This window comes from Eleginops maclovinus, chromosome 9 (assembly GCF_036324505.1).
Source record: "Eleginops maclovinus isolate JMC-PN-2008 ecotype Puerto Natales chromosome 9, JC_Emac_rtc_rv5, whole genome shotgun sequence".
In the NCBI taxonomy this organism is placed as follows: Eukaryota; Metazoa; Chordata; class Actinopteri; order Perciformes; family Eleginopidae; genus Eleginops; species Eleginops maclovinus.
The window spans coordinates 19,903,483-19,931,480 of NC_086357.1; the positions used below are offsets into that span (position 1 = coordinate 19,903,483).

The 27,998-nt window shown below is 37.8% G+C and overlaps 6 protein-coding genes across 6 annotated transcripts; 4 read left to right on the plus strand and 2 right to left on the minus strand.

Moving 5' to 3' along the window:
- The first annotated feature begins 821 nt into the window (after positions 1 to 821).
- On the plus strand, positions 822 to 6,176 carry LOC134869476 (vacuolar protein sorting-associated protein 4B-like). The gene is made up of 11 exons (XM_063891126.1): positions 822 to 1,010; positions 1,843 to 1,954; positions 2,058 to 2,202; positions 2,848 to 2,903; positions 3,043 to 3,162; positions 3,238 to 3,394; positions 3,487 to 3,635; positions 3,727 to 3,808; positions 4,237 to 4,456; positions 4,962 to 5,102; positions 5,225 to 6,176. Exons 1-11 carry the CDS (start codon positions 990 to 992, stop codon positions 5,324 to 5,326), a joined length of 1,305 nt encoding a protein of 434 aa, XP_063747196.1. The 5' UTR covers positions 822 to 989; the 3' UTR covers positions 5,327 to 6,176.
- plekhb2 (pleckstrin homology domain containing, family B (evectins) member 2) lies at positions 6,173 to 10,522 on the minus strand. Its single transcript, XM_063891130.1, is given in 10 exon segments — positions 6,173 to 7,565; positions 7,800 to 7,917; positions 8,422 to 8,453; positions 8,456 to 8,507; positions 8,685 to 8,724; positions 9,010 to 9,112; positions 9,232 to 9,298; positions 9,300 to 9,385; positions 9,511 to 9,570; positions 10,291 to 10,522. Coding segments are annotated over 9 exon segments (672 nt in total). The 5' UTR covers positions 9,548 to 9,570; positions 10,291 to 10,522; the 3' UTR covers positions 6,173 to 7,428.
- A 306-nt stretch (positions 10,523 to 10,828) lies between these two features.
- On the plus strand, positions 10,829 to 15,204 carry ing5a (inhibitor of growth family, member 5a). Its single transcript, XM_063891128.1, has 8 exons — positions 10,829 to 11,306; positions 12,371 to 12,442; positions 12,543 to 12,709; positions 12,870 to 12,981; positions 13,064 to 13,163; positions 13,313 to 13,448; positions 13,579 to 13,640; positions 13,771 to 15,204. The coding sequence occupies exons 1-8, from the start codon at positions 11,270 to 11,272 to the stop codon at positions 13,808 to 13,810; spliced, it is 726 nt and encodes a 241-aa protein (XP_063747198.1). The 5' UTR covers positions 10,829 to 11,269; the 3' UTR covers positions 13,811 to 15,204.
- cep19 (centrosomal protein 19) lies at positions 12,165 to 17,406 on the minus strand. Its single transcript, XM_063891131.1, has 2 exons — positions 16,966 to 17,406; positions 12,165 to 16,330 (listed from the first exon to the last, which is right to left on the minus strand). The coding sequence occupies exons 1-2, from the start codon at positions 17,093 to 17,095 to the stop codon at positions 15,984 to 15,986; spliced, it is 477 nt and encodes a 158-aa protein (XP_063747201.1). The 5' UTR covers positions 17,096 to 17,406; the 3' UTR covers positions 12,165 to 15,983.
- Positions 17,407 to 17,436: 30 nt separating this feature from the next.
- pigx (phosphatidylinositol glycan anchor biosynthesis, class X) lies at positions 17,437 to 19,426 on the plus strand. Its single transcript, XM_063891127.1, has 6 exons — positions 17,437 to 17,641; positions 18,012 to 18,102; positions 18,194 to 18,329; positions 18,472 to 18,685; positions 18,906 to 19,009; positions 19,133 to 19,426. The coding sequence occupies exons 1-6, from the start codon at positions 17,578 to 17,580 to the stop codon at positions 19,268 to 19,270; spliced, it is 747 nt and encodes a 248-aa protein (XP_063747197.1). The 5' UTR covers positions 17,437 to 17,577; the 3' UTR covers positions 19,271 to 19,426.
- A 597-nt stretch (positions 19,427 to 20,023) lies between these two features.
- Positions 20,024 to 27,995, plus strand: pak2b (p21 protein (Cdc42/Rac)-activated kinase 2b). The gene is made up of 15 exons (XM_063891125.1): positions 20,024 to 20,264; positions 21,677 to 22,053; positions 22,147 to 22,250; positions 22,377 to 22,527; positions 22,811 to 22,842; positions 22,934 to 23,050; positions 23,194 to 23,329; positions 23,466 to 23,529; positions 24,854 to 24,902; positions 25,147 to 25,259; positions 25,349 to 25,466; positions 25,863 to 25,962; positions 26,045 to 26,241; positions 26,832 to 26,969; positions 27,095 to 27,995. The coding sequence occupies exons 2-15, from the start codon at positions 21,858 to 21,860 to the stop codon at positions 27,179 to 27,181; spliced, it is 1,602 nt and encodes a 533-aa protein (XP_063747195.1). The 5' UTR covers positions 20,024 to 20,264; positions 21,677 to 21,857; the 3' UTR covers positions 27,182 to 27,995.
- The last annotated feature ends 3 nt before the right edge of the window (positions 27,996 to 27,998 follow it).

Consider the following 27,998-nt stretch of genomic DNA (forward strand, 5'->3'; position numbering starts at 1 on the left):
TTGGAGAGTGAGCATTGGCTATTTTATCACGCCTTATGAGTACCTATGGAAAAAGGTTGCTGGAGAGGATGTGCGAGAGAGGTAGCAAACTATTCACAAGTTTCTTTAAATATCCAAAACATAAGTATATTTCTAACCTCTGACAATTCAAATATTTTGGGATTTGATTCATGAAGAAAGTCATGAATCTCGTTAGCATATAGCATGTGAAGACCATGAAACAGGTGACAGGGACATGGAAACGAATTCACCAAAATGAAGTTTATAGATTCCAACAATAGTAAAAATGTTGAATATGGAAATGGGAACCTTTACATTCAGAGATCAGAATTTAAATTTAAATTAGCACGATTTACTACAAAGATGTAAGATAACATACAGCATTAATTCAATTTATCCCAAGATTTGCAACACACTGGTACTCCTGCCCCTTTCCAATCCCATAGCCACTCTCCTTCACTGCCCTATACCTCTCCTTTTAATTTTCTATTTCTTTGTCTTGGGCTTTTAATTTACTTGTCTAAAATATGATGAAAAAATGATTGCAAACAGTACATAAGAAAGCAATTTGATTTGTTATGATGACAAATACTCACCAGAGGGCAGTGCTTTCAGACACGTACCTGCACCACACCTGTATCCAACTTAAATTGTGTTTGAGTTATTTAATGTTTTTCTGCAAAATAAAACAATGCTTTCTTAATATTTCCATCTATCTAGTACACTTTATTATTTTATGCTTATTAGTATAAAATGTTATGTTAGCATATTTGTTTTCAAAAGTATGACTAATCTCACTGAAGAAGACAAAAACAGTATCACGTGACCACCGCGGAAGTGACAGTCCACTGTTGATGCGGAAGCAGAAAGAGCTTTAAGATGTGTTGAGGTTGACGTTGTTGTAGAATTAAAAATAAGTATCAGGCAACAGGAAAAATCGGTTTAATATAAGGTTAAAGGCTAAAGTTTGACCGACATATCAAAACGTAATGGCCGGTAGTAATCTACAGGTGAGTGACAAACTTTTGTTAAGCTGTTACATAAGACTGACATCAGAAGAGTCGTTTAACATTTCTACTTTTTAATTTACCGTCAGCTTTTAATCATCCGAAATGGCAAAATCACCGGGTTAAACCAGATTAACTATCTCGGTACCAGGTTTTTATAAGTGATAGTAAAGCTTTATTTATGGTTTTTAGATCAGTTTGGTGTGAATCACAAATAATGAAAGCACACTCGGGAATCCCTCCCTGTTTATCCATTTATATCAGTAAAATGTACTTAATGCTTTTCCTTTATATGTGTTTTCTTTGTTGTGTGTGTATTGTAACTGATAATGGAAGAGACAGAAGAGAGAGAGGAACGTCTAAGCCACAATGTTCACAATATATTTCATATAAAACATTTCATAAACTTCTAAAATAAACAGCATTTAATTCGTTTAAACCATAAATTCACAGTATTTTTGACATTTGACCTCTTACACAAAAGCTACATATTTAGTCAAGTCAACCAGCCCAATGTCACAGCTTTACAACCTGTTAAGCATCATTTAGCTTATAATTACCCCTGAAAAACATTAAATGGTAAAAAAAAAAAAAAAGAAGTATAAAACTATAACATTTGCATCCATTGGGTTTTTTTTTTTTTTAATTAAGGAATAATTTTAGTAACTACAGAGTATGAATTAATGGATTTTCAACAGGTATAACATCAACGCACCTGGTAAAGGTGTTCATTTTATAAGATTGTAACTACCTTACCAACCTACTAACCTTTTAAAGGGTGCCATATTACAAGCTGGTCTCCTTAATTCTTCTTATTCATGTTGTTTGTTCGCAGAAAGCTATAGATCTCGCCAGCAAAGCTGCAGCGGAGGACAAAGCCAAGAATTACGAAGAGGCCCTCAAATTGTACCAGCATGCAGTGCAATACTTTCTACATGTGGTCAAGTGTGAGCAGCCTCTCAGTGTTTGACTTAACACAGTATTTCTGCGATTTTCCAAACATCACTTCTACAAACAGTATCTTAATCCAAGCCACTTATTGTGATGCAGACGAGTCTCAGGGTGATCGAGCAACGCAGAGCATCAGAGCAAAGTGTGTCGACTACCTGGACAGAGCCGAGCAGCTGAAGGAATATCTGAAGAAGAAGGAGATGGCTCCCCCGGCCAAACCTGTCAAAGAGTCTGATGACAAAGTGTGAGTCAATAGTGTCTTTAGTATTTAAATTTAGGCTCATTAGGGCCAGAATAAGTTATTGGGCAGTTATTTGAGTCTTGCTGTTGTGTTTGTTTGTTTTATTTTTAATAAACATGTTCAATGAATTTACTTCCTGGTACAACATTTGCACAACCAATTTTGCGAACATTTTAAACCTGCATTGTTTTTTCCTAGATATCTTCTTTTTCCACTTCTTTTCTGGCATATTCCTGCATTTCTTGACACGCTACAACCATATATAAATAAATGGAATATTGTAAAACCATTGGCAGAATTACTAACTGTCATGCATAACAAAAAATGACACAGGGTACTTTTAAGTTTAAAAATGTCTTGTCCCAAAATACTCATACTTCCAATAAGAACTGCTAGAGATCCTTTGAAACCCATTTTAATATGTTATTGAAAACATTATACACAAGATTTGTTCAAATGTTTCCTTCCTGTAGACACATTTGGCATTTTAGTCATGTTTCAGTTATTAGAAATATATTAAACTATGTAAACTATGGCTTCTGTTATACCAGGTGTTACTGTCCACCCGCCTAGAAACTACAAATCATAGTCCGTTGTTTCACAAACTGTCAATTAAACACAATGCCATCTGGTGTCATTTAAATTCAGAGATGATGGTGATGGAGAGGATGCTGAGAAAAAGAAGTTCCAAAATCAACTCTCAGGTGAATACATTCAATAAACATAGGGGCAGATGCAAATGTGAAACATGTTATGCAAAACATCATCATCACTGCATGACATTTCAGAAGGTAGATAATGGTTTAACGTAATAACTGTTTATCAAACCCATCTCTCTCACAGGTGCCATTGTCATGGAAAAGCCAAACATTAAGTGGGACGATGTGGCTGGACTTGAAGGGGCCAAAGAAGCCTTAAAGGAAGCCGTCATCCTGCCCATCAAATTCCCTCATCTGTTTCAAGGTACTGAAAACAAGAGACACTTTTAAAGCTCCCGAAAATGAAGAGTATTTATTAATACCGTATCTATTTTTGTAGGAAAGCGAACTCCTTGGCGGGGGATCCTTCTGTTTGGCCCTCCAGGAACAGGGAAATCCTATCTGGCCAAGGCGGTGGCCACGGAAGCCAACAACTCCACCTTCTTCTCCATCTCCTCCTCTGACCTTGTGTCCAAGTGGTTGGGAGAAAGTGAGAAGTAAGGCAGGGGTTCTTTACATGACGGTGAAACTGGGATTATGATACATGCACAATACACATCTATTGTTTCCACCCTCTGTCTCTCTCCAGGTTGGTGAAGAACCTGTTCACTTTAGCCCGCGAAAACAAGCCATCGATCATTTTCATCGATGAGATCGACTCACTCTGCGGCTCCAGGAGTGAGAACGAGAGTGAAGCAGCCCGCAGAATCAAGACAGAGTTCCTTGTCCAGATGCAAGGTGAGTAAGAAAAGATGACCTGAGAATCTGAGCGGAAATCTGCCAGCAGTACTTTGTTTATGAAGTGTAACTAAGGCCCTTCTGCTCTCAGGTGTTGGGACTAATAATGAAGGAATCCTGGTGCTGGGAGCCACAAACATACCGTGGACATTGGACTCCGCTATCAGAAGAAGGTTAGTTTCACTTATGAAAAATAATGCCTAAACAATCAGTCAACATATACAATCAATAACAACTGAAATATCGCAACAACTATGGAAGGAAATCCTGCAATGTGGGAATTTAAGGTTCCACAAGGTTAAGTCATGAACGATGTTAAGATAACTTTATTATTATGTTTTGTTAACACCTCCTGGATGGTTCAGATCTTAAACTTGTTTTCATGTGGCTCTTATAATTAAATGATATAAACGCTGCATCAAGAGCACCAAAGGCACCACACGACTCTTCCATCTTCTCTGTAGGTACAAAATCAATAAACGTATCTCCTTTTACTGCAGAAGAGGAATGCTTTCAGAACAGTTTTTGTAGAGTCATGACAATCATGATTTAATGGATGTAATGCTTCATAACGGTTGACTGAATCTTTTCTGTGTCTTAGGTTTGAAAAGCGAATCTACATTCCTCTGCCGGAGGAGCATGCCCGCTCCTTCATGTTCAAGCTGCATCTCGGCTCCACCCCAAACGACCTGACAGAAGCAGACTTCATCAATCTGGGCAAAAAGACTCAGGGCTACTCTGGCGCGGACATCAGTGTTATCGTTCGGGACGCCCTGATGCAGCCTGTCAGGGAGGTGCAGTCTACCACTCACTTCAAGAAGGTAAATACACAGTGACAGATCACCACTGTTTCATATCTTACTTGTCTTTTTTTGGGGGGGGGGGGGGATCCAGCAGTATTGTGTAGTTTCAAAATGAAACACATATCAATTTATCATTTGAAAGATATTTTATATATCATTGTTTATCGTATTATGGCATAAATTATGTTTTTGCCTGGTTTAAAAGCTGCCTTTTTAACTTACCAGACACAGTCATTATATCCCCATTACTGATGATTTATAAAGAAAAAATGTCATCGTAAGTTTAAAAAAAAGAAGAAGCACCAATGGCCAACCTTAGAATCAATATTAAGGTTATTGGTGAAACATATTTTAATCATTCACAATGAAATATTTTCCTTTCTAAATCGTATTGAGAGTTACCTTATGGAATAATACCAACAACTTACAAAATATTTCACTTAACTAGCCTGTAGGAGTGTATGAATCTGTGAAACATGACACTATTCAGAATGTATTCACACACAAACTCTTACTGATTTAGGTGACCGGGTCATCATGGAAAAATCCTGACGTTGTGGTGGACGACCTCCTGACCCCGTGTTCATCGGCTGATCCAAACGCCATAGAGATGAAGTGGATGGACGTTCCTGGAGAGAAACTTCTAGAGCCAGTTGTGTCCATGGTAAGAATACACTTCAAAATGTTCCCCCATAAAGGAAATATGTGCATATTTTGGTATTGATAAACACAGATGAGTGCAGCTCAGCGTTTATTGTGACCTCTGTGATGTTTTTTTTCGTGCAGCCATACATGCTGAGGTCACTGACAAGCACCAAGCCCACGGTGAATGAGGAGGATTTGGGGAAGCTGAAGAAATTTACTGAGGATTTTGGTCAAGAAGGCTAATAATACACATTCTTATCATCAACAAGACTGCAAATAACCATTATTTTCAATGTCAGTTATGCTCGTGACTTTATCTGTTTTGCTACAAAAAAAAGACAAAGAAAATAATTCCCAGGGATGTGTGGCAACAGAAAGCAAGCTAATATTGAGGTTTAATTTAAGACAAAGTTGCTGTTTTTCCTGGAGAATTAACTAAAATAATGCACCTTTGATCAAAATCTTTAATTAAAATGAATCAGCTGTCTATTACTCATTTTTCAATCTCCTCATGTTTACATATTTTATTCACTTATTGGTTTTATTTGCATGTCAGTGAGAATATTCCTTATTTGTTTTAGAGCGATCTTTATCATCACTGTTCTAAAAAAGCAGATAATGATGCTGAATTGCATAAATGCACTTTTTCAACACTACTTACCTCTTCTTATAGTTTAAGGGGGTTTATATGTGGCTTAATAGAATCAGTTCGGTGGTTGGCTTTTAATAAATGGGTATTTATACTGTCAAATTTAAAAAGGCTTACTCTTCTAAAAATTAAAATAACCTTTTACTAGTTGTTTGCATTTCTCCCTATACAAAGTTGTCATTAACCGCTTTGAAAGAGCCTTCTGGGGTTACTGAATTTTCATTAACATGTTTTAGGATTTCTTTATGATCCTTATCACTATAAGATCCTGTCATTATGCTCCATGGGTTTGAAATGTCTTTATAAAAGTTTCTCTGGGGGCTTCCTGACTGGTTACATTAAAAAAAGAAAATGGTGATGGTGGCCATTTTCACTTTTGTTGTATTCTATATGACATGTTCTGTGAACGAAAAGTCTCAGGGTTGAATAAACAACTCAAAGAAACTACAGGAGTCTTTATTTACGTTATGAATATATTTAATTGTTAACATACGTTCATTAATTAACTGCCATATATACTCTAAATGAAGGTGCTTTATTGATTACATTTGATAGGATAAATACAACATGTAAGTTTAAATCTTAAACACTTTAAGATATATATATAAAACTGACATCAATGTTACGCTGCTTGCAGAAGCTCATAATTTGCTGAAATGAAATACTTTAGAAATACAAGTCTTGAACATCTGTTCCGTTAGTGCCATCAGTAAAGATATGAAGTGTGTAGATAAAGGCAAACACGTTTTTAATTTAGCACAAGTTGCTATTTCAAAGTGAATATATAAAGTCTTAAGTAACATATTTAATTGGAGAGTCTGAATCTCCAGAGACTGATTGGTGTGCATATCACATCAAGCCTACTGAAATGAAATTCTATATGTTCAAACAATTCAAAAATATGGTTCAAGAGCTGCCAATGCAAAATGTAAATAAATAATGCATGCAAATATCAGTTAGGAGTCCCTTTTCACATCAAAGCACATGTGTGAATGCGTTCCCTCATACCAACACTTATTTGTGGTGGAGACAACATCAGACATCCATCCCAGCAGGTACCTCAAAATGCTACAATGTAAATGATTATTGCTTTTTGTATGTGCACTCTGTTGTTTTACACAACTTTTCTCGAGTGCCTCCACCACAAATAATTAGAGAAAAACTGCATATTCACAACCCAAAATACCCAAATAACAAGTGTAAAATAAAGTAAAGGTAGAAGACACAGAGGTGAATCAAAACCAGTAAGACAAGAACTAAAATAAAACAACAGTTGATGGCTTTTAGGATAATTCTGCAAGTATAAAAGGACCAATGTGCTCCATGAAACAGAAACAAACTTGAAAAATAGCAAGGACCTGAAATTTACAGTACATAAAAGGAGTAGCATCTTGTCATTTAAATAACTCTTAAAAGTGAGTAAATGTTGTATTTTTGGTTAAGAACATTCGTATTCAGACAACACAAATGGGTTGGGAAATTGCCACCCAGGGCATATGACAAAGTGCTAACAGTATTTACTTTGTGAATATATAGAACACATCGACAGTGATTCTCTGCCCATCACAATCATGCTCCATTTATGAAAGTAGCCCAACAGACACACTTCCTCCGACTCATGTGATGGCACAGAGAAGAAGCCAAATGCTGCTAATACAGGGGGTGTGTGCTATTAAATATACATTATTCAACGACACTAGAAGACAGAGAAGAGAGAGCCCAGTGCCAAACCAGTTGCTGCTCCAGCCAGCATGCCAAAAGCCACATCTCCTCCGTCTTCGCGCTGGCGTTCCCGAATAACAACGTGGTTCACTCCAGGAGTCTGATACCCACCTAGAATAATAGCGAGAATGTTATGGACATTTTAAAACGAGGCGTTTCCAGACATTTAAATGAAGAAAAAAAAACTATTCTTAAAGGATGGACATCCTGTTGTTTAATATAAATAATAGCTTCCCTTGTTTCCTTGCAAATGCTTTTAATAGATCATTGATCATTAAATCAATATACTGATCCAGATTGATGCATCGTCACACACATATGCTACAACATTTTGCAGTCATTTACCTTGGTACTGATATGGATAAGCTACAGCGTAGGGCTGCCCATCCGGAGAGTATACAATCTGTGTAACATGTGGTGGAGGTGCAACATAGTCTCCATATGGTCCTGGGGCATAACCCTGCTGAACAATGACAAAAGAAAAAAGACCACAAAGACACTGTTAATCTCAGAGATGCCAGTACTAGCAAGCATTTCACGTTACTAAAGGAGTTATTTGATTAATTCTTGCTTTCCTTCCTTAAACACTTCCATTACTACACCAGTAGATGGTACTAAGCCCAACTGTATTTGTTTTTGTGGTAGCAGCTGTTTTCTTCGCAAGCAAAACAAAGCCTTAGTGTGCAATCAAACATAACATGTAAATATATATAGTACACCAATATTGTGCAGAATTTCCAGTTCTTGTGTCTTAACCAAAGCATGTTTGCTGTTTAATATACAAACATTGATCAAAAATATGTACAACTATAGTTCTTCCTTGGAAAATCCTATTATGAGTGTACGATATTAGTTTTGTAAATTAATTTTAAAAATCACTTAATGTACGTTCGCAGTTCAAAAAACAGTATTACTCTAAAAAACAAAGCATTTATTGACTCGTATGCATACTGCGAATGTCTTTTACCTGTTGTGGGGGAGCATATTCAGAGTAGGGGGAGGAGCAGTAGCCATCACTTCCTGTGCAAAGCCGATTTGAGGGGTAGCTACCACCTAAACAAATGTTTAAAAACACAACAGATTAGATCAACTAAGCTGAGAATGAATACCAACAAAACTGAGCTAAATAATGTGTATTCTACTGCACTGAGGTTGACATCATAGAAGTATTATAAAAAAGTGGTTCATAAAGCCAAAATCAAAACTGAAGAAATATAAGATGAAACTCACTGCATTGATTCTGGCATCCTGAAGTGCCATGGTCCATGCCCTTCAACACAAAGTCAAAACCTTGTCATGTCAGACAGAAATAAGTCTGCCCTCTCTCAGGCAATCAGTCGACTAATTGGTCATTTATGTCTTGACCAATATTTCCTTACTTGTTTAGTTGTTTTTGTATGCTTTAATGCTGAATGAGTTATTTACAATTTGTGTATATGCACATAAACACAAGATGTAAAGTGTTGCTTTTGCATGATTCTCCATTCTGAAAATATAACACAATGAAAATAATACATCTAACTTCACCAATACAGAAACAAAAAGAGAGTCTTACAGAGCATCATCTGCACTGTCTGCACACAGGCTGATGACCCGTCCATCTCTGCACACTATCTGCAGCAAGGCATCACGCATCCTCCCTTCCGGTGGGTTCAGCTCTGAGAAGCAGTACAAATAGAAAGGTGACACTTTTTTTTTTTTTAAATATGAACACGAGTTGGTGATACTCGTATTAGATTTGAGCCAGTTATATCTTCATGCAACAGATGATAAGTACCTTGACAAGCAGCAGAGTTGCGGATGTTAATGCAGTCAACCCTCATGTGGATGTCATCCTCCATGTCACTGCCGTTGTTGATCATTATAAAACACAAGTCGTCCATCAGCCCACAAGTCAAACCAGTTTCTTTTCCACCGACGCAGTATGGTACCTTAAATGAAAAATATTAAATAGACAAGTTCAAAACTAACATCATTTCATTATACAAGTTCACATACCAAATACCCTAGGAAGTAATGCCTGAAAGAACTGTCAGGGATGTGTCTGGTTACTTACTTTGTCGATGGAGCCAACCACTCTTTACCATAGCCATCTTGGAGGTGACACCTAAAACAACTAAATATAGAGTATATAAATATCAGTCAGTATCTGTCATTTAAGACAAGCTTAGGGGTGATGTCTAGGCGTGGCATAGCTAAACATACCTCGTGACTGTCAGCTTAAATCCACAATGGTATTTTCAGAACTAGTTTAAAGCATGGACTTTAAACAAGTAAACATTATGGTCTTCTTTGCAGATGACTCAGTTTATTGATTTACAGTCAGATTACCAAGATTATCATGAATGTTTACTATGCAACTTCTAAGAGCAGATACGTTTGACACCATGGTAATCAATTACAGCGTTAATCGATGCTACTGTCAGATAATTGTCAACGCCAGGACTATCACATTTTGTTTTAGCAAACATTCCGTCGTTTTTTTTAATGTTGGTCCTTAAGGCAACTTTAGCTAGATGGCCTAACGGCAACGTCAACAGATGATGGCTTCAAGTAACAATAGGCCAGTTGTGAATAGGTCATCCTTATTTATTATTAATACAAGTTGGATTGCAGAGCTAATGTTCAATACTGATAAAGTTACGTCAAGCATGTAACCCCGTAATGCCTTGAAGCCACTAATTTAGCTTCTGTGTTTGTCTCTTACATTAGTCGAAGTTAGCTAACGGTAAAGCAAGTGAGTAGCAAGCTAATTCAAAGTTAGCTAAAAACACCGACTCTTGTCCTTACAAAGCTATTTTAATTTATATTATAAAAGTGTTATTTCGTTACTTACTTGAGGATTTTATAGATTTTATGAAAAGATCAACCTTTCATAAGGAGACAGAAAACACGGAAGTAAGATGCCCCAAAACAAGAAGATGCCCTACTTGGATTCAAAAAGCCTGAACCAATAAGCGAGTGTTCACAGCATGCAGGCCGCTGCTATGTGCTCTACGTTTCTTGCCCTTTAAGCCCCGCCCGCGATGCATCCTCGCAGACGTTCAATCCCTTTGTAAAGAAGGAGGCGTTTGTTTTGAATGACGTAACCTATCAGCTGACAGCGTTGGAAAGTGCGAGCAAAGCCAGCGAGGGCGCGCTCGTTTGTCCGTTCTCATCGCGCCCACATGGTGTGCATGCCTACCTGCTTGTAAAAAGAGGTCCAATAATGGTTAACACCGAAGTCTACTTGGACTTTGTCGACCTAATTCAGTACCTCCGCCCGAAAATCATTGGAATGTAGTTGTTAATAAATCTTGCAGTCTTCTGGGTTATCTTTCCCTGTGTAAATTGGATGTTCTCTTAATAATAACCGAATAAACAACACAGATGGAAGTGTAATCAAGTAAAGGAGTTACGTTAAACGCAGTAAGCACTATAACAGCTGAGATCGGATGCGCAACCTGCAAATTGATATCAATAAGGAGGTGTAAGGTTGACGTGAAGGTTTCAAGTGATTTAAATGCATAACACATTTGCACAAAGCCATTGGAGATAAGGCTATCCGATGCGCATGCGAGGCACAAACACAAGCAGAAAAGTTGCATCCTGTGCGTGCACTGGAGGAGAAACTGAGTATTCGTGACTGCAGCACTGAGGATAGTTTCACTGCCGCACAGAGAATCTGATCTGCAGGCAGAATCAAGTGTCTCCAAGCGACTGACCGGCGGCGGGCGACCCAGGGTTATAAAACAAGCCCAACAACTATCTGGCCAACTGTTTGCGAGCTAACTGTGCTAACGAGAATACCGCAAAAGCTACACAGCTAACCTGAAATGGCGACGGCAATATACTTGGAACATTATCTTGACAGTGAGTATTCGGAGATACAATCAAGTATTCACATTTACAGAGTCTTGCGTGTGTTTGAGGTTAAGTTTTCCTGCATTGAATACTTTTTCGGTTGATAAAGGACAGGCTGATAGCAGCACAGTACGAATTAGCATATGTTTGGTCATTAGCTCGCTAGCTATTAGCATCGCCGTCGGTGGTACAAAGTTGAACAAACTGTGTCTATATAGTGCTAAACTCACTCAGGGGTGATCTAACAATTAGCTCGACCAATGTCAAGGACTAAACAGTAACCAATTGTAGTTAACGTGAGCAGCTGCTGACCACTACGGTCTCTGTTACATCAGCTAACTATTTTATTTTGTTAAATGTTATCATCAATATGATTACCATTTCAAATTATGCTCATTTTAGTTATAATGTGTGATTGCTTGAGAACGCCATGTATTTGCAACCTGTTGATAAGCTGCGTTACCCTGTAAGCAGTTACGCGCGGGGCGGGGTATTTGAATTCCGTCACGTACTTTGACTCGTCTGAAGGATTTAACAATGAAGTTATTAAATTCAACTCTCTTAAACAAAAGCAACCAACACCTTAACAGCTTGTACTGTGTTTTTTAAGTAAGTTGAAAGAAAATTGAGTTGTTGGTAAACTGTAAAATATCTTCTTTGTTTTTATAAGCAATGCAAATTAAATTAAACAGCATATTTCAGAAAGTCAATTTAAAGCGGGATTAGGTCAAACTTTAAAAATCCTCAAAACAAATTGCAATTCAAACTAATTATAAAAAGACAATTTTAATACAGTTGTTACGGTAAATAATGAAAAACATGTACAGTTATGAAAATACAGTATCGCAAAAGATATCATCACACGCTTTTATTGTTTTCTTGCACCCTTATAATACAAAGGAGTATTATTACATGTTAACATTGTTTTTAAAACTATGGTAGGTTGGGCTATTGTGCCAATAATGGACAGAAGTTCCATTTTACTTGTAGTGAAACATAACAACTTAGTGAACTGCTATGAAAGGAATGTATTCCTCTATCTCCCTCAAACTTATGGTGATTTCCATTTTTAGGTATTGAAAACTTGCCATGTGAGCTACAGAGAAACTTCACTTTGATGCGGGACCTTGACAACAGGACTGAAGGTGACCATTTAATCTCATACAGTTAACCACCAAACCAGGCTTACTAACATCATGCCATATATTGGTATTCTTGTACTGTAATAATCATGTTGTTGTGCAGAAAAGAAAGGAGAGATTGACAAACTGGCTCAGGAGTACATTGCGAAAGTGAAGAACCTGGCCTCTGAGCAGAGAGTGGAACATCTGCAGAAGATTCAAAATGCCTACAGCAAGTGCAAAGAGTTCAGCGATGACAAAGTCCAGCTTGCAATGCAGACATATGAAATGGTCAGTACCAAACTCGTATAACTGACCATTAGTAACTCAGTTTATTTGTTTCTTTTCGTTGTTGTACATATTTGCTATTTAAAAAAAAAAAAGTCTAATCGACGGCATGCATTAACATTTGAGTTTTTATTCGAATCTATATGAAAACTTTTCACTGCAGGTGGACAAACATATCCGCAGACTTGATGCAGATCTGGCACGCTTTGAGAATGAGCTGAAGGAGAAACTGGAAGTGAGCGGCTACGAAAGTACAGAAGGAAGAGCAGTGAAAAGTATGTTGGTTATCTGAAAGGCTTTCCCATACGACTAAACAAAGCGATGAACAATTGTTAATTTAATACAACATCTTCACAGAGGGTGAATCACGAGGGCTGAAAGAGAAACGTGCATCAAGAGGAAGAGCAAAGAAATGTTCTGATGAAGATTCTCCAAAAAAGAAAAAGATAAAAAACAGGTACTTTTTGGGCAAAGGTTCTGCACTTTACATTTGTATCAAGCCTGTATAATTCATTCCTGTTTTAATTCAGAGTACACATAATTAATTATCTTCCCCCCTATTAAATCATGTTTGACTCTAACCATGCTCTATGTTTTATACTCTAGCCCCGACTTGAGCGACGCTTTCCTGCCGATGCAACCATCAGACGTTTTGGACATGCCAGTTGATCCCAATGAGCCGACCTACTGCCTGTGCCACCAGGTGTCATACGGAGAGATGATTGGATGCGATAACCCAGATGTAGGTTTTCAGGTTTTTTTTAGCTTCTTTCTCGCTTAAGGAAATCTGACATTTCCCTAATAGCAACACCAGTTTCACTGCATGTTTTGACGAGAGATTGTTCATACTGACAGTGTTTTTCCTTCCTTAGTGTCCGATTGAATGGTTTCATTTTGCTTGTGTTGATCTCGCATCGAAACCAAAAGGAAAATGGTAAGAGCTTTTAATCGGTTACAGGATGTTAGCCTAGAGTTGAAAAAAACACAATCATCGTTAATTGATGTGAGTCATGTTTGTGCTCCATGTTCTAACATATTTAACCCTCCCCTCTCAAATCTTTCAGGTTTTGTCCGAGGTGCACCCAAGACAAGAAGAAGAAATGAGGTTTCTAACTGCTTGACTGTTAATGTTTGTATTTTTGTGTAGGTTAAAAGGATAGTTCATCCCAAAGTCAAACATGCTCATTGTTTTCTCTTACTGTTAGTGCTATTCATCAATCTAGATTGTTTTGGTTTCCATAGAGATATCGTTGTATCCAACTACACCGTTGTTGTGACAGCTTGAAATCATTAGCGTCCTCTTTGGCTTAGCTGTATTATTAGCTGCCTCCTCAGAGCCTCATTTGTGAGTAAATCCACGCTTTCTTTTATGCGGTGGACAGAAAATGGAACAGATTGCTTGATTTGTTCAGCTTACACTCGCATCAAAACAATCTAGATGGATAAATATAACTAACGCAAGAGTGAAACATGTTTTTTGTTTTTTTGATTTGGGATGAATTTTCCATTTAATAGTGTAATGTATATATATTTCAGATACTACAACTCTCCATAGACTTTGTGGGTTACACAGCTTGTAAAGGTATAATATGAATTATGATTATAGCTCTACCTATGGCCCCATTATTCATCAATTAAACCGTTTATGATCTGTGCACTCAGTGTAATTTGATCCGGGCAGTGGAGTCAAAAGGTGAACAAATTATTACAAATCAGAAAGTCCTTCCTCTTGAGTCATAAAATGTGTATATTATCGTTACTAACGTACTCAGAAATCTTGGATTGTGGCTTGAGCTTACTTGAAATATCAATTTTATAAATAACTATTTTTTTAAACAAATTAACAGCCTGCTGAAATTTTCAATTTTAAACACCTTAAAACCTTACCAAAAGTTGGTGGAAAAGGAATGATGTGTCATATTTTCAGTTGCCTCCTAAGGGAATACATCAGCACTGCATAAATGACTGCAATTGATAACAGTGTGAAAAAATTACGTTTTGTTGATCCTAAACCAAACGAGAAATCAATGTACGTTTGTTTTGGATTGATTTTCAAAGAACCTGCGACATGTTTGAATGTAAAGTGGTACTAATGGACAGTCAGTCAGTGTCTCATGTCAGCCAATGAGGTTTTATGCACTTTGAATGAACATTTTCCCTGAAGAGGTTGAAAGCTGCAGGATAGATTTTATGATATAGTTTATCTCATTTAAAAATGTGCCATAGTGCGTCACTTCAAACCATATAGAAATGTATACATATGTTTTTTATGATACGAGACAATATTTTGTGGGCACAGTTTTTCCAAAGATATATATATATATGTTGTATTGGTGTACACTCAAATTGTATTTAATAGGATTTTAGCATCTTCTTTCGTATTCAACTGTGAATATCACTTGCGTAGGTGTAAGCCACAAATACACGAGCCAAAGTCTTTGTATTTTGTAAAATTCTGTATTTTATAACAAATAAATATTCACTATTAATGAAGCATATTTTATTTTGATTGTGTTTTAATTGTGAAAAGGTATATCCCCTAGTAGTACCGAATGCAGGTATGTCTTTACTGCTGTTGTCTGCTAATGGCGTCAAATGTTAACTGAATACTAAAATGTCTTTCTGTATTTCAAGTCTTAATTCTACTTTTCAGCCACTGTCCCCTTCTACTATCAAAAGCTGTACTTGTTGCAAAGATCATGGGAACCTGCCATTTTAATGGGTTTGTCTAACAACAAATGAAATGTAATACAACAGTACATAAGCAAACCTTTATGAAGGATCTAGTGGTCATTATTTGTTGGAACTGTTAAGGTCAATTTAATGGACATTTGGATGCCTACTGACTAATATTTTGTCTACCCTCACTGATGTCAACAGGTTGGGGAAATGACAAGCAATATAACTGTCACTGCCAAAACGTAAGGTTTTCCTATTTATACCACTTTATATTATTATTTTGTCTTATCCCAAAGTATATAGGCATCTTCAAAATCGAATAAGCACTAAATAAGTCTGATGTATTATTACTGTATATCTTGCATGAAGGTAGAATTTATAACAGAGCTGTAGCCTTAGTGTTAGATATGTATACTTCCAAAATAGGAGTGAGGTATACTCAACTAAATATAAGAACATATTTCCTTAAGAGCTCCCCCATGTTAACCACTGTGTATAACTTAAGATGGTAGTTGTAAACTTCAGCTGTCTCAGATTTCTTGTAAAGCCTCAGTTTCTTTGGTGATTTGCAGTTTTAAAGGTCAAAGAGAGAACAGTTTTAAAATCCATCATCGGACTCCTCATCCCAGCTGCACCTTTCTTGGGTGGTCTTGGTGAAATCCATTTCAAGGTCGTAAACAAAGTCAGGATCATCCTTGTGTTTCCGGTTCTTCTCGAACAGTTCGTCCATTTGGCCCTTCTTGCGAGCCAGTTTATCATCATCCAGTTGGTTCAGGTCTTCATCAGGGTCCAGGCGGAACGATGCCAGGCTGTGCTCCAAGCTGAAGCCTTGCATGTGATCTCGCAGGATGATGTGAAGCTTCTCCAGTTGGCTCTGGGATACACCCTCCAGGTAGTCTCTGTGTCGAGGGTGGTTTTTCAGACTTTCTGCAGCCATGCTATAATCTGGAGGTTACAGAGACGGCATCAAGGATTCAAACTGCTGGAAGTAACAAATTCGAATTAACCTGCTAAGGAGCCCTACTGACCTGCTGTTCAACCACATTTTGTGAGCAATATGTATCCTGTTGCCTTTGTGTTTCACCAGGGTCAGCGCAAAAGATGCAAGATGCAATATTCCTGTCATATTATAGGAATATGCTTCCTACATAGCATAATGTAAACTAAAATACTTACAGTTTTGCTAAAGAGCCATGAACAAGACCTCAGGAACAGTTATTTAAAAAAATTGGCAACCTCCTTAAGCTATTATCCTTGCAGTTTACATAATATGTAGATGGTGTATATTCCCATAAAAATGCAGTTATTCAAGATGCCTTGAAATAATTTCAAAATAGCAGGCTACATCTGTAGTCTTGATGGCCACTGAGAGTCCTGGGTAGTGGGCAGTTGCACAATATGGACAGTAAATACTCTATTATAAAGAAATGATACAAAAAAAAAACTGGGCCCTGGATGTTTATATTCTATAGTCATTTCTACGTCGATTATGATATTATAAGGCTTATATGGGACTGTGAGATATCTGTGGTTAAACATAAATACATGTAAATAATGTGTTGCAAAAAACAATACCTTACCAGAATATTTTGAGAAGTTGCGCACAGGTATTATTCTTTTTCGCATATGTTTAGTTTCCTTGTGTTGATAAATTAAAACTATGGAGGGAGGACTGAACTGAACTCCACAACGCTTTGCCTCGAAACTCATCTTCAGTTTTTTCCTGCAGCAGTCTAGTTTGAATTAGTCTCCAATTGAAGTACAGTGGTAAAAGGCTACAACATTTTAAACATAATACATTTGAAGCGTCGGACGTTGCCAGGGTGCCTAACGTTAGTTGGTCTCAAACCCTACTGTCTTGGCTGAAGCCTGTCTACATTCAAAGTTAGTAGTCCATTTTTTCACTGTTTTGTTCTCCATCAAGTTTATAACTAATATGCAATCGTCACTCTATCCCTTTTTACACACAATTATTTACTCAGAGTTTGCTCAGATTGCCCATTTTGTTTTTCCTTCTAGTCAGGCACCATTATAGCTTCTATGTAACTACACAAGGGTCCTTCAATATTCTTTTCCGTAAACAATTTGAAAGTGCTGGGAATGTATTATTTTTAAGTTGTAGCCAGTTCAACAGAACACAGGCTACACAGAACAGAACACTAATTGTTGTAGTCTACCATTATTATTTTTGGATGCATTTTGTACTTCTGTCTGTTTTGGCTTGTTTATCGTCATGTCATTGTTGGATCGAAAGGGGTAAAGTATATTGATCTATATGTAGACCTTCTAGCTTAACCGGTTAAACACAGATTTTGATTGCTAAAGTGTCTGACAGCATTGCCAACTGACAGCCAATAAGGTGGAAACATTTTAAAAAGTCAAGTCATTTGTTCTTTTATTGATTTACCAGTAACTGCTATAAAGTTTTCCCTGTCCTATTGTATACAGCTGTAAATGCACTTTTGTGAACTCCTCATCTATCACAAGGCTTTAACAGCAGTAACAAATAATGCCAGTCATATTATTACAGTTGTTGTTGTTGTTGTTGTTGTTGTTGTTGTTGTTGTAATAATTATATGAGTCTGCTCTGTCTAGTCTTATGGTCTTGACCTCAATATTTTTGTAGATGAGAAGAATGACAACCACTGTGGTCTTCTAAAGCACTGGATTGAATCATCACTGGTTTCGATGGAGATCATCAAAAGGGGTTTTCACAGGTATTGGCAATGTAATTTCAAACATGATATTATAATCATATTAAACACTCATTGTAAAAGTAATAAGTAAAGGATTTCTGATGTGTTTCAGGGAGGTTGAAACCACGGTTGAGCTCAGCCCTGATGTGCACAGTGGGGTCAAAGTGTTGCTGCTTCATAGATGGCCCAGAGGTGTTTATGTTGATCCGTACCAACTTGCATCCCTGAGCGATCAAAGTGATTGGAAGGTAAATTTCACATATGCCGGACTAGCCTTTATTTGTTTATTAACATAGCACATTTGCAAAAAAATCACAATACAATCCCTATTAATTTACATAATGTCATTTTCCCTATAAATCTAATTGTGTATGCATTCACCACTATTAGATACTACTAGATTCAGCCATTGACCTAGAGGTGCCTGCTCACAAGACTATGGGATTTGTCACCTTTGTGTATCCCACCCCTGATGGACCAACTCCAACACTGCTAAAAGTAACAATTCCCATACACGGTCGTTACCATGAGCCTTCTTTTGTTGGCGAAATGTTTACGTCAGTCGACATAGAACCTCCAGAGCTGCTGCTGTGGACCGAAAAATGTGAGTTAATGAACTTTGTTCTGTAGTCATGCACATCCCTCATCTCAGAAACTATATAAACAATATTGTAAGATATATTTTAAAGTTCAGGTTTAGTGAATATACCAATAAAGGACTTTACTATTTTCAATTATCCTATCACATACATCGGATGAAAATACAGTTGATGGACCAGGAAACTAAGTGTTTTTTTTTGTCTTAACATGTTTCTTACCTAAAGGTATGCCACTAAACAACATAGAGCCTCATGATGTCATGGAAGCCCCCTGTACTCACCACAATTCAAGCTCATGTCAATGGGTTAAACAACAGCATCAGCCGCAGGTACCATCGTGTAAATCTCTCCCAAATTTTAAGTGTAAAAAAGTATGGTGTTTTTTTAAACTTTATTTTAAATTAATCGTCTATTGCTGCTGTCCTTGTAATTAAACATATGTTGTCCTTTAGGAGCGAGGCCCTGTTAGTGTCCAGTTTCCAGTTGGTGACGGGTCTTTGTGCGGGCCTGTGTGCGGTGCAACTCTTCTAGTCACAATGCTCTGCTGTTTGGCACTGTCCAAACACATGTGGAAACATTGCATCCTTTAAACACTGATGGTCAACATATCTTGTGTTAAATAACTCATAATACTATATTTATACAGTTCTGCCTGATACCAGGATCATGGTACATGGTTTGACCACAAATCATGATGGGATGTCTTTATCCTAAAATCTGAATAATAAAAAAATGTCTTCTCTGTCTATTTGGTGTGCTCTCTGGTGATTTATATCTTTAACTAAAGATAATTATCATTGTTTATTGATAATAACGGTTTTTTTTTAAAGGCAGATGGAAAGTATGATTGCAGGGTTATATAACTATGAAGACTACAATTTGGATAAGGTAGTTTGAAATACTGGTTTCATATACGAAGTGTTTTATCTTGACATGATTTTCATCCGTTTCATATTTTGTAGGGCACATGTTAACTGCTGTAGTCGATGTCAACTTGCATACAGTCACAGCATTGTTATGATGTAGGCATTATTGAATTCAAATATAGCCCCGTCAGCTTGCAGGAATTGCTCAAAGGTACTTAAGGGTCTAGCTCGTATACGTCAAACTGATTGAATGTGTACAAATCAGCCTTCTTTTTACATATTATGTTGAACTACATTACCTAAAATGCCTTTTCTACATAATTCACCCTCTAACTTTCAGTTTCAGATGTTTTAACGTGTTTCTCGCTTTTACTATTTCAAATGGTAAAACAACGTGTTATTAAAGCTCCGAGTAATAGCAGTAACGTTTGAAAACACTCCACTCACCATTCATGTAACATTTATTGAATAGGCTCGGGCTGGGTCGGTAGTTCCGCTTCCCCTTCGCCATAGCGGAATAATCCAAGGGCCGTAAAGATAGAAGAAAAGTTGCATTGTAAATAGTTGTAGCCACATTTACTGACATATCTGTACGCGTGTTATACCACCAAGGGCCCATGTAACAGAGGAAGTACTTTTTAACGGATTTATAAACGTTTTCCAATCGGATCGACCGGCAGTCACATTATATTCAAATTAATCTGGTGTGAATTCTCCGGTGAGTTAGCTTGCAAATAAACCAGATTTGAAACGGATAATGTATATCATGTGTAGTGTTGTTGAAACTACCTCTAATCAATTTTAATGTGTCATGAGTAAACCCATACATTTGGTTGTCAGGCTATTAACCACTGACGATAACTGATCTCGTAGGATTGTAAGCACAAAGGTTGTCCTGCTAACGTTAGCTTTGAGCTAAACTAGCACACTTGTTGGCCAAGTAGTTATTGCTAACGTTAGCTGCTAGCCGCCCCTGATATTGCTCATATAAAGGGCAGGAATGCCGTTATATGTAGGAAATGGTCTGAACATCGATATGCTGACATTTCTTTTCATTTGACAAGAAGACATTATTGCCACGCTTTTGATTTCTGTATTAAACGAACAGTGAGAAGAGCAAAGGGCATTATTCTTTTATCCTCATCTATTCTCCTGGAGCGACATGGGACACAACAGAGAAACCACTTGGATTAAAATGCTCTATGAGCACTTCTGAAACTAACAGTAGGGGTTTGGATATAAATACATTGGGACAAAAAAAACTGTGGATGTGTTTAAGTTTTACTAACAGTCGACTTTCAGACACCTTTAAATGTCACAGTCACTGCTCTCACCCTGATTAACCTTATTAGGTAGACAACAAACGATTCATTTGATCTCAACGTTTCTGGTATGCTTACTTATGTCTCATAGTGTCTGACTAAAGATATCAGATGTGTGGCACGATTATTTATTTTTAACAATATTTGTCTCTTAAATGTAGTGGATTAGAAGTAGAAAGTCACAAAATATCGAAATACCCAAGTATAGTACAATAGCTTTAAATGTTCACTGAAGGACGATACAACAACAATACTTCCATTTCAAGAGCATTTCAGACAGTGTGTATGGTTTCTCTTTGCATAGTATTTTCTTTCTCTCAGTGTGTCAAAAGATGATGACTATTCAGTGTCACTAATTGTTTTTATAATTAAGTGTGGTTAATTATTTATAAGTCATCACTTACTGCTATATTTGTTACTTTATATCATTAATTTCACCTAATTGTGAACTCTTTACACGGTTTTTCTTGTGATTGTGCTCTTGATCAGTGCTGCTAATATAACTTTAATGAGATATTGGTACTGATGTTGTATGGGTTAAGGATGGTCCTTTGTCCATTTACCTAATAATAGAAAAAAAACATGACTTGCATAGTTTATATCCTAGTGTAACTTAACTTTTAACTCATCCCAATTTTGCTAGTTTCTAGGGATGCACCGATTGAAAAAATGTCAGCCGATGCCGACGTTTAGAAGGGCAGCCTATCCCTTTCAGAGAGAGAGTGGGGGATATGTGACTTTCTGCTGCATTTGCCATTACCCTTTTATTGCATCTTTATGGTCTAATGAATGTCTGATTTTGTTGCAGGTACCCTTGGATGCTTCCTCTCTATTCAGCTGTCATTTTCGGCCCATACTTCTGAAGCGCATGATCACACCAGAGCCTCATGCTGATGTGAGCGCTGCCTCACTGCCTCTGTGTTTGCCATCCTTACCTGCCGTGCTCTCCTGCCTTTGTAGCCCTGTGAGGCTCACAACAACCTATAGTGATGTGTGATAACGGAGACGCTGAGGATAAACCTCCTGCCCCTCCAGTCAGGATGAGCAGCACCATCTTCAGCACCGGCTCTGGAAAAGACTCCCTCTCAGCCAACCACAGCTCTAAACCTCTGCCTTCTGTGCCTGAAGAGAGAAAATCTCGCAACAAGATCATCTCTTTTTCAATCTTCTCTGGGGCTGAAAAAGGCGAGATATTTAACCTTAGACATGTTTTCAAGTGTCTGATTGGTTCAGATAGTGTGTTGTGTGTGATTTAACTAAGGGTTTGGTCACTTTCAGGTGGTAGAAAGAACAGAGACAAAGAGCGACCGGAGATCTCACCACCTTCAGATTTTGAACACACTATACATGTTGGCTTTGATGCTGTCACGGGGGAGTTCACTGTGAGTTTGTTGCTGTTTGTTGTTCTCACACACATACTGGCATTTTGGCCCTTAGTTTCACCCAAAATACACATTTACATCACAACTAAGTCTACACTATTATGACACCATGTCTTCTTTTCACAGGGTATGCCAGAGCAATGGGCTCGACTCCTCCAGACCTCAAACATCACAAAGTCGGAGCAGAAGAAAAACCCCCAGGCTGTGCTTGACGTTCTTAAGTTCTACGACTCTACAGGCAACAGTCGTCAGAAGTACCTCAGCTTCTCATCTTCTGGTGAGGCTCCAGGTTTATGTCCGACGTTTAAGTTATTTTATTTATATGCAGGATATTATGGAATATTTTGTAAAAAAAAGAGGTATGTTTCATGCACCATATGTCTAGGTACAAGTTTATAATTGCCTAATAATATACTCTAAGCCTTTTGCTTCAAGCTGATAACACATTTCCCTTTGTCAAACCAAAGAGTTTGATCGATATGATTAACAATGAGTGACCAATCAGCGTAATGAGTAATCAGCGTCCCTCTGTTTGTTTTAATTTATTTTTTTATTCACAGAAAAAGATGCATTCACTCCAGGGCCTCAGTCTGTAAGTATATAAAAACTATTAAACCACACATGCTTTTGTGTTTCTTTCTTTTTTTGTTTCAATTAACAACCTTTCTTCCACTCTAAATAAGCCCATCAAGAAAGGCACAGAAACCTCTTCTCCGAATATCAAAGACATTGACGACGATGACGACGACGATGAAACTCCTCCTCCTGTTGTGGCACCAAGACCAGAGTACACAAAGAGTGTAAGTCCCCTGGGTTTAGTAAGCCTGACTGCATATTGATCATGTTTTATTTAAAAAAGAATCTGTACTTCATATTTTACTTTCTGAAGCATTCTTTTTTAACTTGTATTAACTGATTTGTTTGTCTTTGTTTTGTTGTGCAGGTGTATACACGCTCTGTTATTGACCCCATCCCTGCGCCCAGTACGTGTCCAGACGGAGAAACTGCCTCCAAGGCTGCAGACAGACAGAAGGGCAAGAAGGGCAAGATGACGGATGAGGAGATCATGGACAAACTAAGTAAATTATAAATGATCATAAATCTTACAAATGTCTTACCACAACTATTCATGGGTTAAAATCCCACTTGTTCAGTTGATTGCATATATTATGTATTGCTGTATTTCTTCCTTTACATATATTATTTGCCTTACAGGAACAATAGTCAGCATTGGAGATCCCAAGAAGAAGTACACCAGATATGAAAAAATTGGTCAGGGGTGAGTGCCAATCCACACTTGTTGTACTGAAGCCTTTCTGATTCCTAAAAATGGTCTTATTAGATATACCAATATACGGTAAAAGGAAGCCAGATATTACAGGGACATAATATTTCCCCTGCGATAATTTTAACCTCGAACATTTTTGGAGCTAACTTTCTGAGACACATTTTTTAAGGCAAGGCAAGGCAAGTTTATTTACATAGCACCTTTCAACACAAGGCAATTCAAAGTGCTTTACAAACATGAAAGACATTAAGAGCATTAAGAAATAGTGCTGCAGAAACACATTATAAAAAGGCATTTAAAAACAGTCATTTAAGGAGCAAAGATAATAAAATAAACACAACAGGTATAAAATACATGAATAAAAGTTACAGTGCAGAATAGAAATTACAGTGCAATATCAGATGATAACAGTTCAATTAAAAGCAGCGGCAAAAATAAATGTTTTCAGCCTGTTTTTTAAAAGTAGTAAGAGTTGCAGCAGCCCTGCAGGGTTCTGGGAGTTTGTTCCAGATATTTGGAGCATAATAACTGAACGCTGCTTCTCCTTGTTTAGTTCTAAGTCTGGGGACAGAAAGTTGACCCGTCCCAGAAGACCTGAGAGTTCTGGATGGTTCATAATGTAGCAGGAGATCACAAATGTATTTTGGGCCTAAACCGTTCAATGCTTTATAAACCAGCAGCAGAACTTTGAAATCAATTCTCTGACAGACAGGAAGCCAGTGTAAAGACCTCAGAACTGGAGCTGATGTGATCCACTCTCTTGTTGTTAGTGAGGACTCGAGCCGCAGCGTTCTGAATCAGCTGCAGCTTTCTAATGGATTTCTTAGTGAGACCTGTAAAGACACCGTTACAGTAGTGCTGTCTACTGAAGATAAAAGCATGAACAAGTTTTTCTAGATCCTGCTGTGACATTAGTCCTTTAATCCTAGAAATGTACTTCAGGTGATAGTAGGCGGACCTAGTGATTGTTTTAATGTGACTGTTGAAATTCAGGTCAGAGTCCATGACTACACCTAGGTTTCTGGCGTTAGCTGTTGTTTTGAACATTGCTGACTGAAGCTCAGCACTGACTTTTTTAGCCTTATTAGTGTCTGTATACAAAGCCTTACCTCCAGTGAGATAATACCATCCTATAAGAAAAATCCTAGCATTATTTTCATTTAGAACTTAGTTTAACATCAGAGATTTTAAAACATGACAAATTAAAACATGAAAGCATAAAAAAATTGGTGTCTAATGCATATACAGACCAGTTTGACTGAAGTGTTTGTTGAATGTGCATTGAAGTAATTTGCTGATCTCATTTGTCTCACAGAGCATCAGGAACAGTATACACAGCCATCGACGTCGCCACAGGACAGGAGGTAAAGTGATGTTTGGATTAGGAAATGTAAAAAAGACAGTTAAATAGTGTCTCATGACGCATTCTAAAAAAAATGTCTCCATGTATAGAAGAGGAATCAAGTTAGCACACTGACTATCTAAAATTAGCTAAAATGTGTTATTTTAAGATACCAAGGAGTATGTTGAATTGAGCAAGGGTTTGCAACAGTGACTTAGCACACTTGGGCAATTCTAAATATCTGCACTCTTGTATCCTTTTAACAGGTGGCCATTAAACAGATCAACCTACAGAAGCAGCCGAAGAAGGAGCTGATCATCAATGAGATTCTAGTGATGAAGGAGTTGAAGAACCCCAACATCGTCAACTTTTTGGACAGGTAAGAATGAAAGTAGAACATCTAATCGCAAGTCTGAAAAAAACATGGTTGGATACCAGTGTGTGACCTTCTGTATTTGTGTGTGTCAGTTTCCTGATGGGGGAGGAGCTGTATGTGGTGATGGAGTATCTTGCTGGAGGCTCACTGACGGATGTTGTGACAGAGACCTGTATGGATGAAGCCCAGATAGCCGCTGTCTGCCGAGAGGTACCCTGAACTATTTACAACCAGTTCTTTATAAAAGAGACCAAATCTGATTTTATGAAGCAATATCTATTGTTTCATACCTTTCTGGCATTTCACTGGTGTGTACAATATAGGAAAAACGCCTCTTTTTTAGGCTAAAACGCTTGTTACTCCTGTTCTACTCTTCTTAAAAAACAGTGGTGAAAAACGCCAGTCACAAATGCTAGGCATTGACTTTTCGATAAACAAACGGAGTTAGAGTTATAACTTGAAATTGGTCCAATTCAGCTGAAATCACTTGTTTGTTAAAACCTTCTTACTGGACGAGCCTACACCTTATGTGTGAGTTGGAAGCAAAACAAAAACTTGACTCCTAACTATTTTCATTCCCTGTCTTCATTTTTCCCATACCTGCAGTGTTTACAAGCATTGGAATTCCTGCACGCGAACCAGGTCATTCACAGGGACATCAAAAGTGACAACGTGTTACTCGGAATGGATGGCTCTGTCAAATTGAGTGAGTCGTTAGGCACTAATCGTTTTTGTTCTTTCTTTTTAACTCTTATTAATCGATTTATTCTTCTCCATCTCCTCGACAGCCGATTTTGGCTTCTGTGCCCAGATCACTCCAGAGCAGAGCAAACGCAGCACCATGGTAGGCACGCCTTACTGGATGGCTCCAGAGGTGGTGACCAGAAAGGCTTATGGGCCTAAAGTAGACATTTGGTCTCTGGGTATTATGGCCATTGAGATGGTTGAAGGAGAGCCCCCCTACCTGAACGAGAACCCACTACGAGTGAGTGTGAACCTTTTCAATCCTTCCGGTTATTCATCTGTTTTGGTCATGTTTACATAACATGTTAGTTTGATTTCTAACACGTTGACATTAAATTCTCATATTTGTCTACTCTGTACTTGATTCTGTACTTGACTGTACTCTGAAAAAATAAACACTTGAAAAACAAAGTAATTTTGACCTGAACACACTGCTCCCTACATATCCTGGGTCAGTAATCAATGATAGTTGACCAGTTATTGAATGTCACATACAGATGTTTTGGATTTGGACATTAAGTTTTGCTCTGCTGCCATCAAATACTTGAGAAAAGGAAAGCAGTTTGTGCTGATTGTGTGAATGCTAGGCTGAAAAAATGCAGTATAAATATGTGAGAGCTGGCGTACATTATGTATGTAGGGGGTGTGGTAGCAATGTCTTCAGGGTGTCAGATCAGGACACTAATTTACTTTTATAACATAAATCCAAAACAGATCAGACTTTTCAAATGTCCTTGCTTTAGCAGTTTGATTTGTTCATCTTACTCCAAGTATGTCTTTTCCTGCAGCCAGATTTAATAGTTTTTCCTTTCGTCTTTTCCGCTTTGGCAGGCATTATACCTGATTGCCACAAATGGCACTCCCGAGCTTCAGAATCCAGAGAAGCTGTCTCCCATCTTCCGAGACTTTCTCAACCGTTGTTTGGAAATGGATGTAGAGAAAAGAGGCGGAGGCAAAGAGCTGCTGCAGGTTAGAAACTCTACCTATTTTTTAAAATATTGTCAAGGAACCTGTCTTGTGTTTAAATTGAATTAATTAAACGGTTTATCTGTTTTCCCCCTTCTTCTTTTACTCTCTGTTGAACTGGTGTGTAGCATCCGTTCCTGAAGCTAGCGAAGCCCCTCTCCAGTCTCACACCTCTCATCCTGGCAGCCAAGGAGGCCATGAAGGGCAACCGTTAGCTGATGAAGCAAGCTATCCTGCCTTCCCATGCTGTGCACTGATATGTGCCAACCATTTAGATTTTGTGCCAGACAATAGGCTGAGAGTGACTTTCCACTCTTGATGCACCAGCCTTATAAGCCCTGACAAACCTCACTGTGAAGAAGACCAAAAATATAGAGCACAACTCCACCGCTGTCCATATGAACTCTATTCTCACTCAGATGTCAGAATACAAGTCAAACTAAAGTGCTTTGTTTCAGAGTCGGGCGTAGTTATTTTGTACAACCAATCTCCTGGTGACAAGTTAGCGCTAGGCTTGTATTTAACTTGGAATGAAGAAGATGCCGAGTTGTATTTTAGTTTTTTTAATCAACTGCCTTAAACAAATGCAAAATGTTGCCTAATGTATTGTTGATTATGTCAATTTTTCTCTTCCCTTGATTTTTACTACCTTTGTAATTTACCTTTTCAGCTTGTCAGTGTCTTAGTTATTTTGATACTTGAATTTCATATTTGTCCCCCTCCTTGTTATATGGTTGGTCTCATTCAATGAACACTCTTGCTATTTCCACATTGAATCGTGTTTTTTGGATATTTTCTAGTACCTGTTTTATAGGAAACATTTCAGTGCGGTAGTGTCCTCTTCATTAACATGTGCTGAGGGTCGTTTTTTCGATTGCCACACGTGACAGACCTACTGTACCAGTTCTTCCTCTGTATCATTAGTCTCCTGATACCAGAGGTGCACCTTACAGGCAAATTAAAATGTTAGATTCACAGGGTTTATACTTTCTTTATTGTTGTTATTAAAAATGAGTATTGTATGTTGAACTC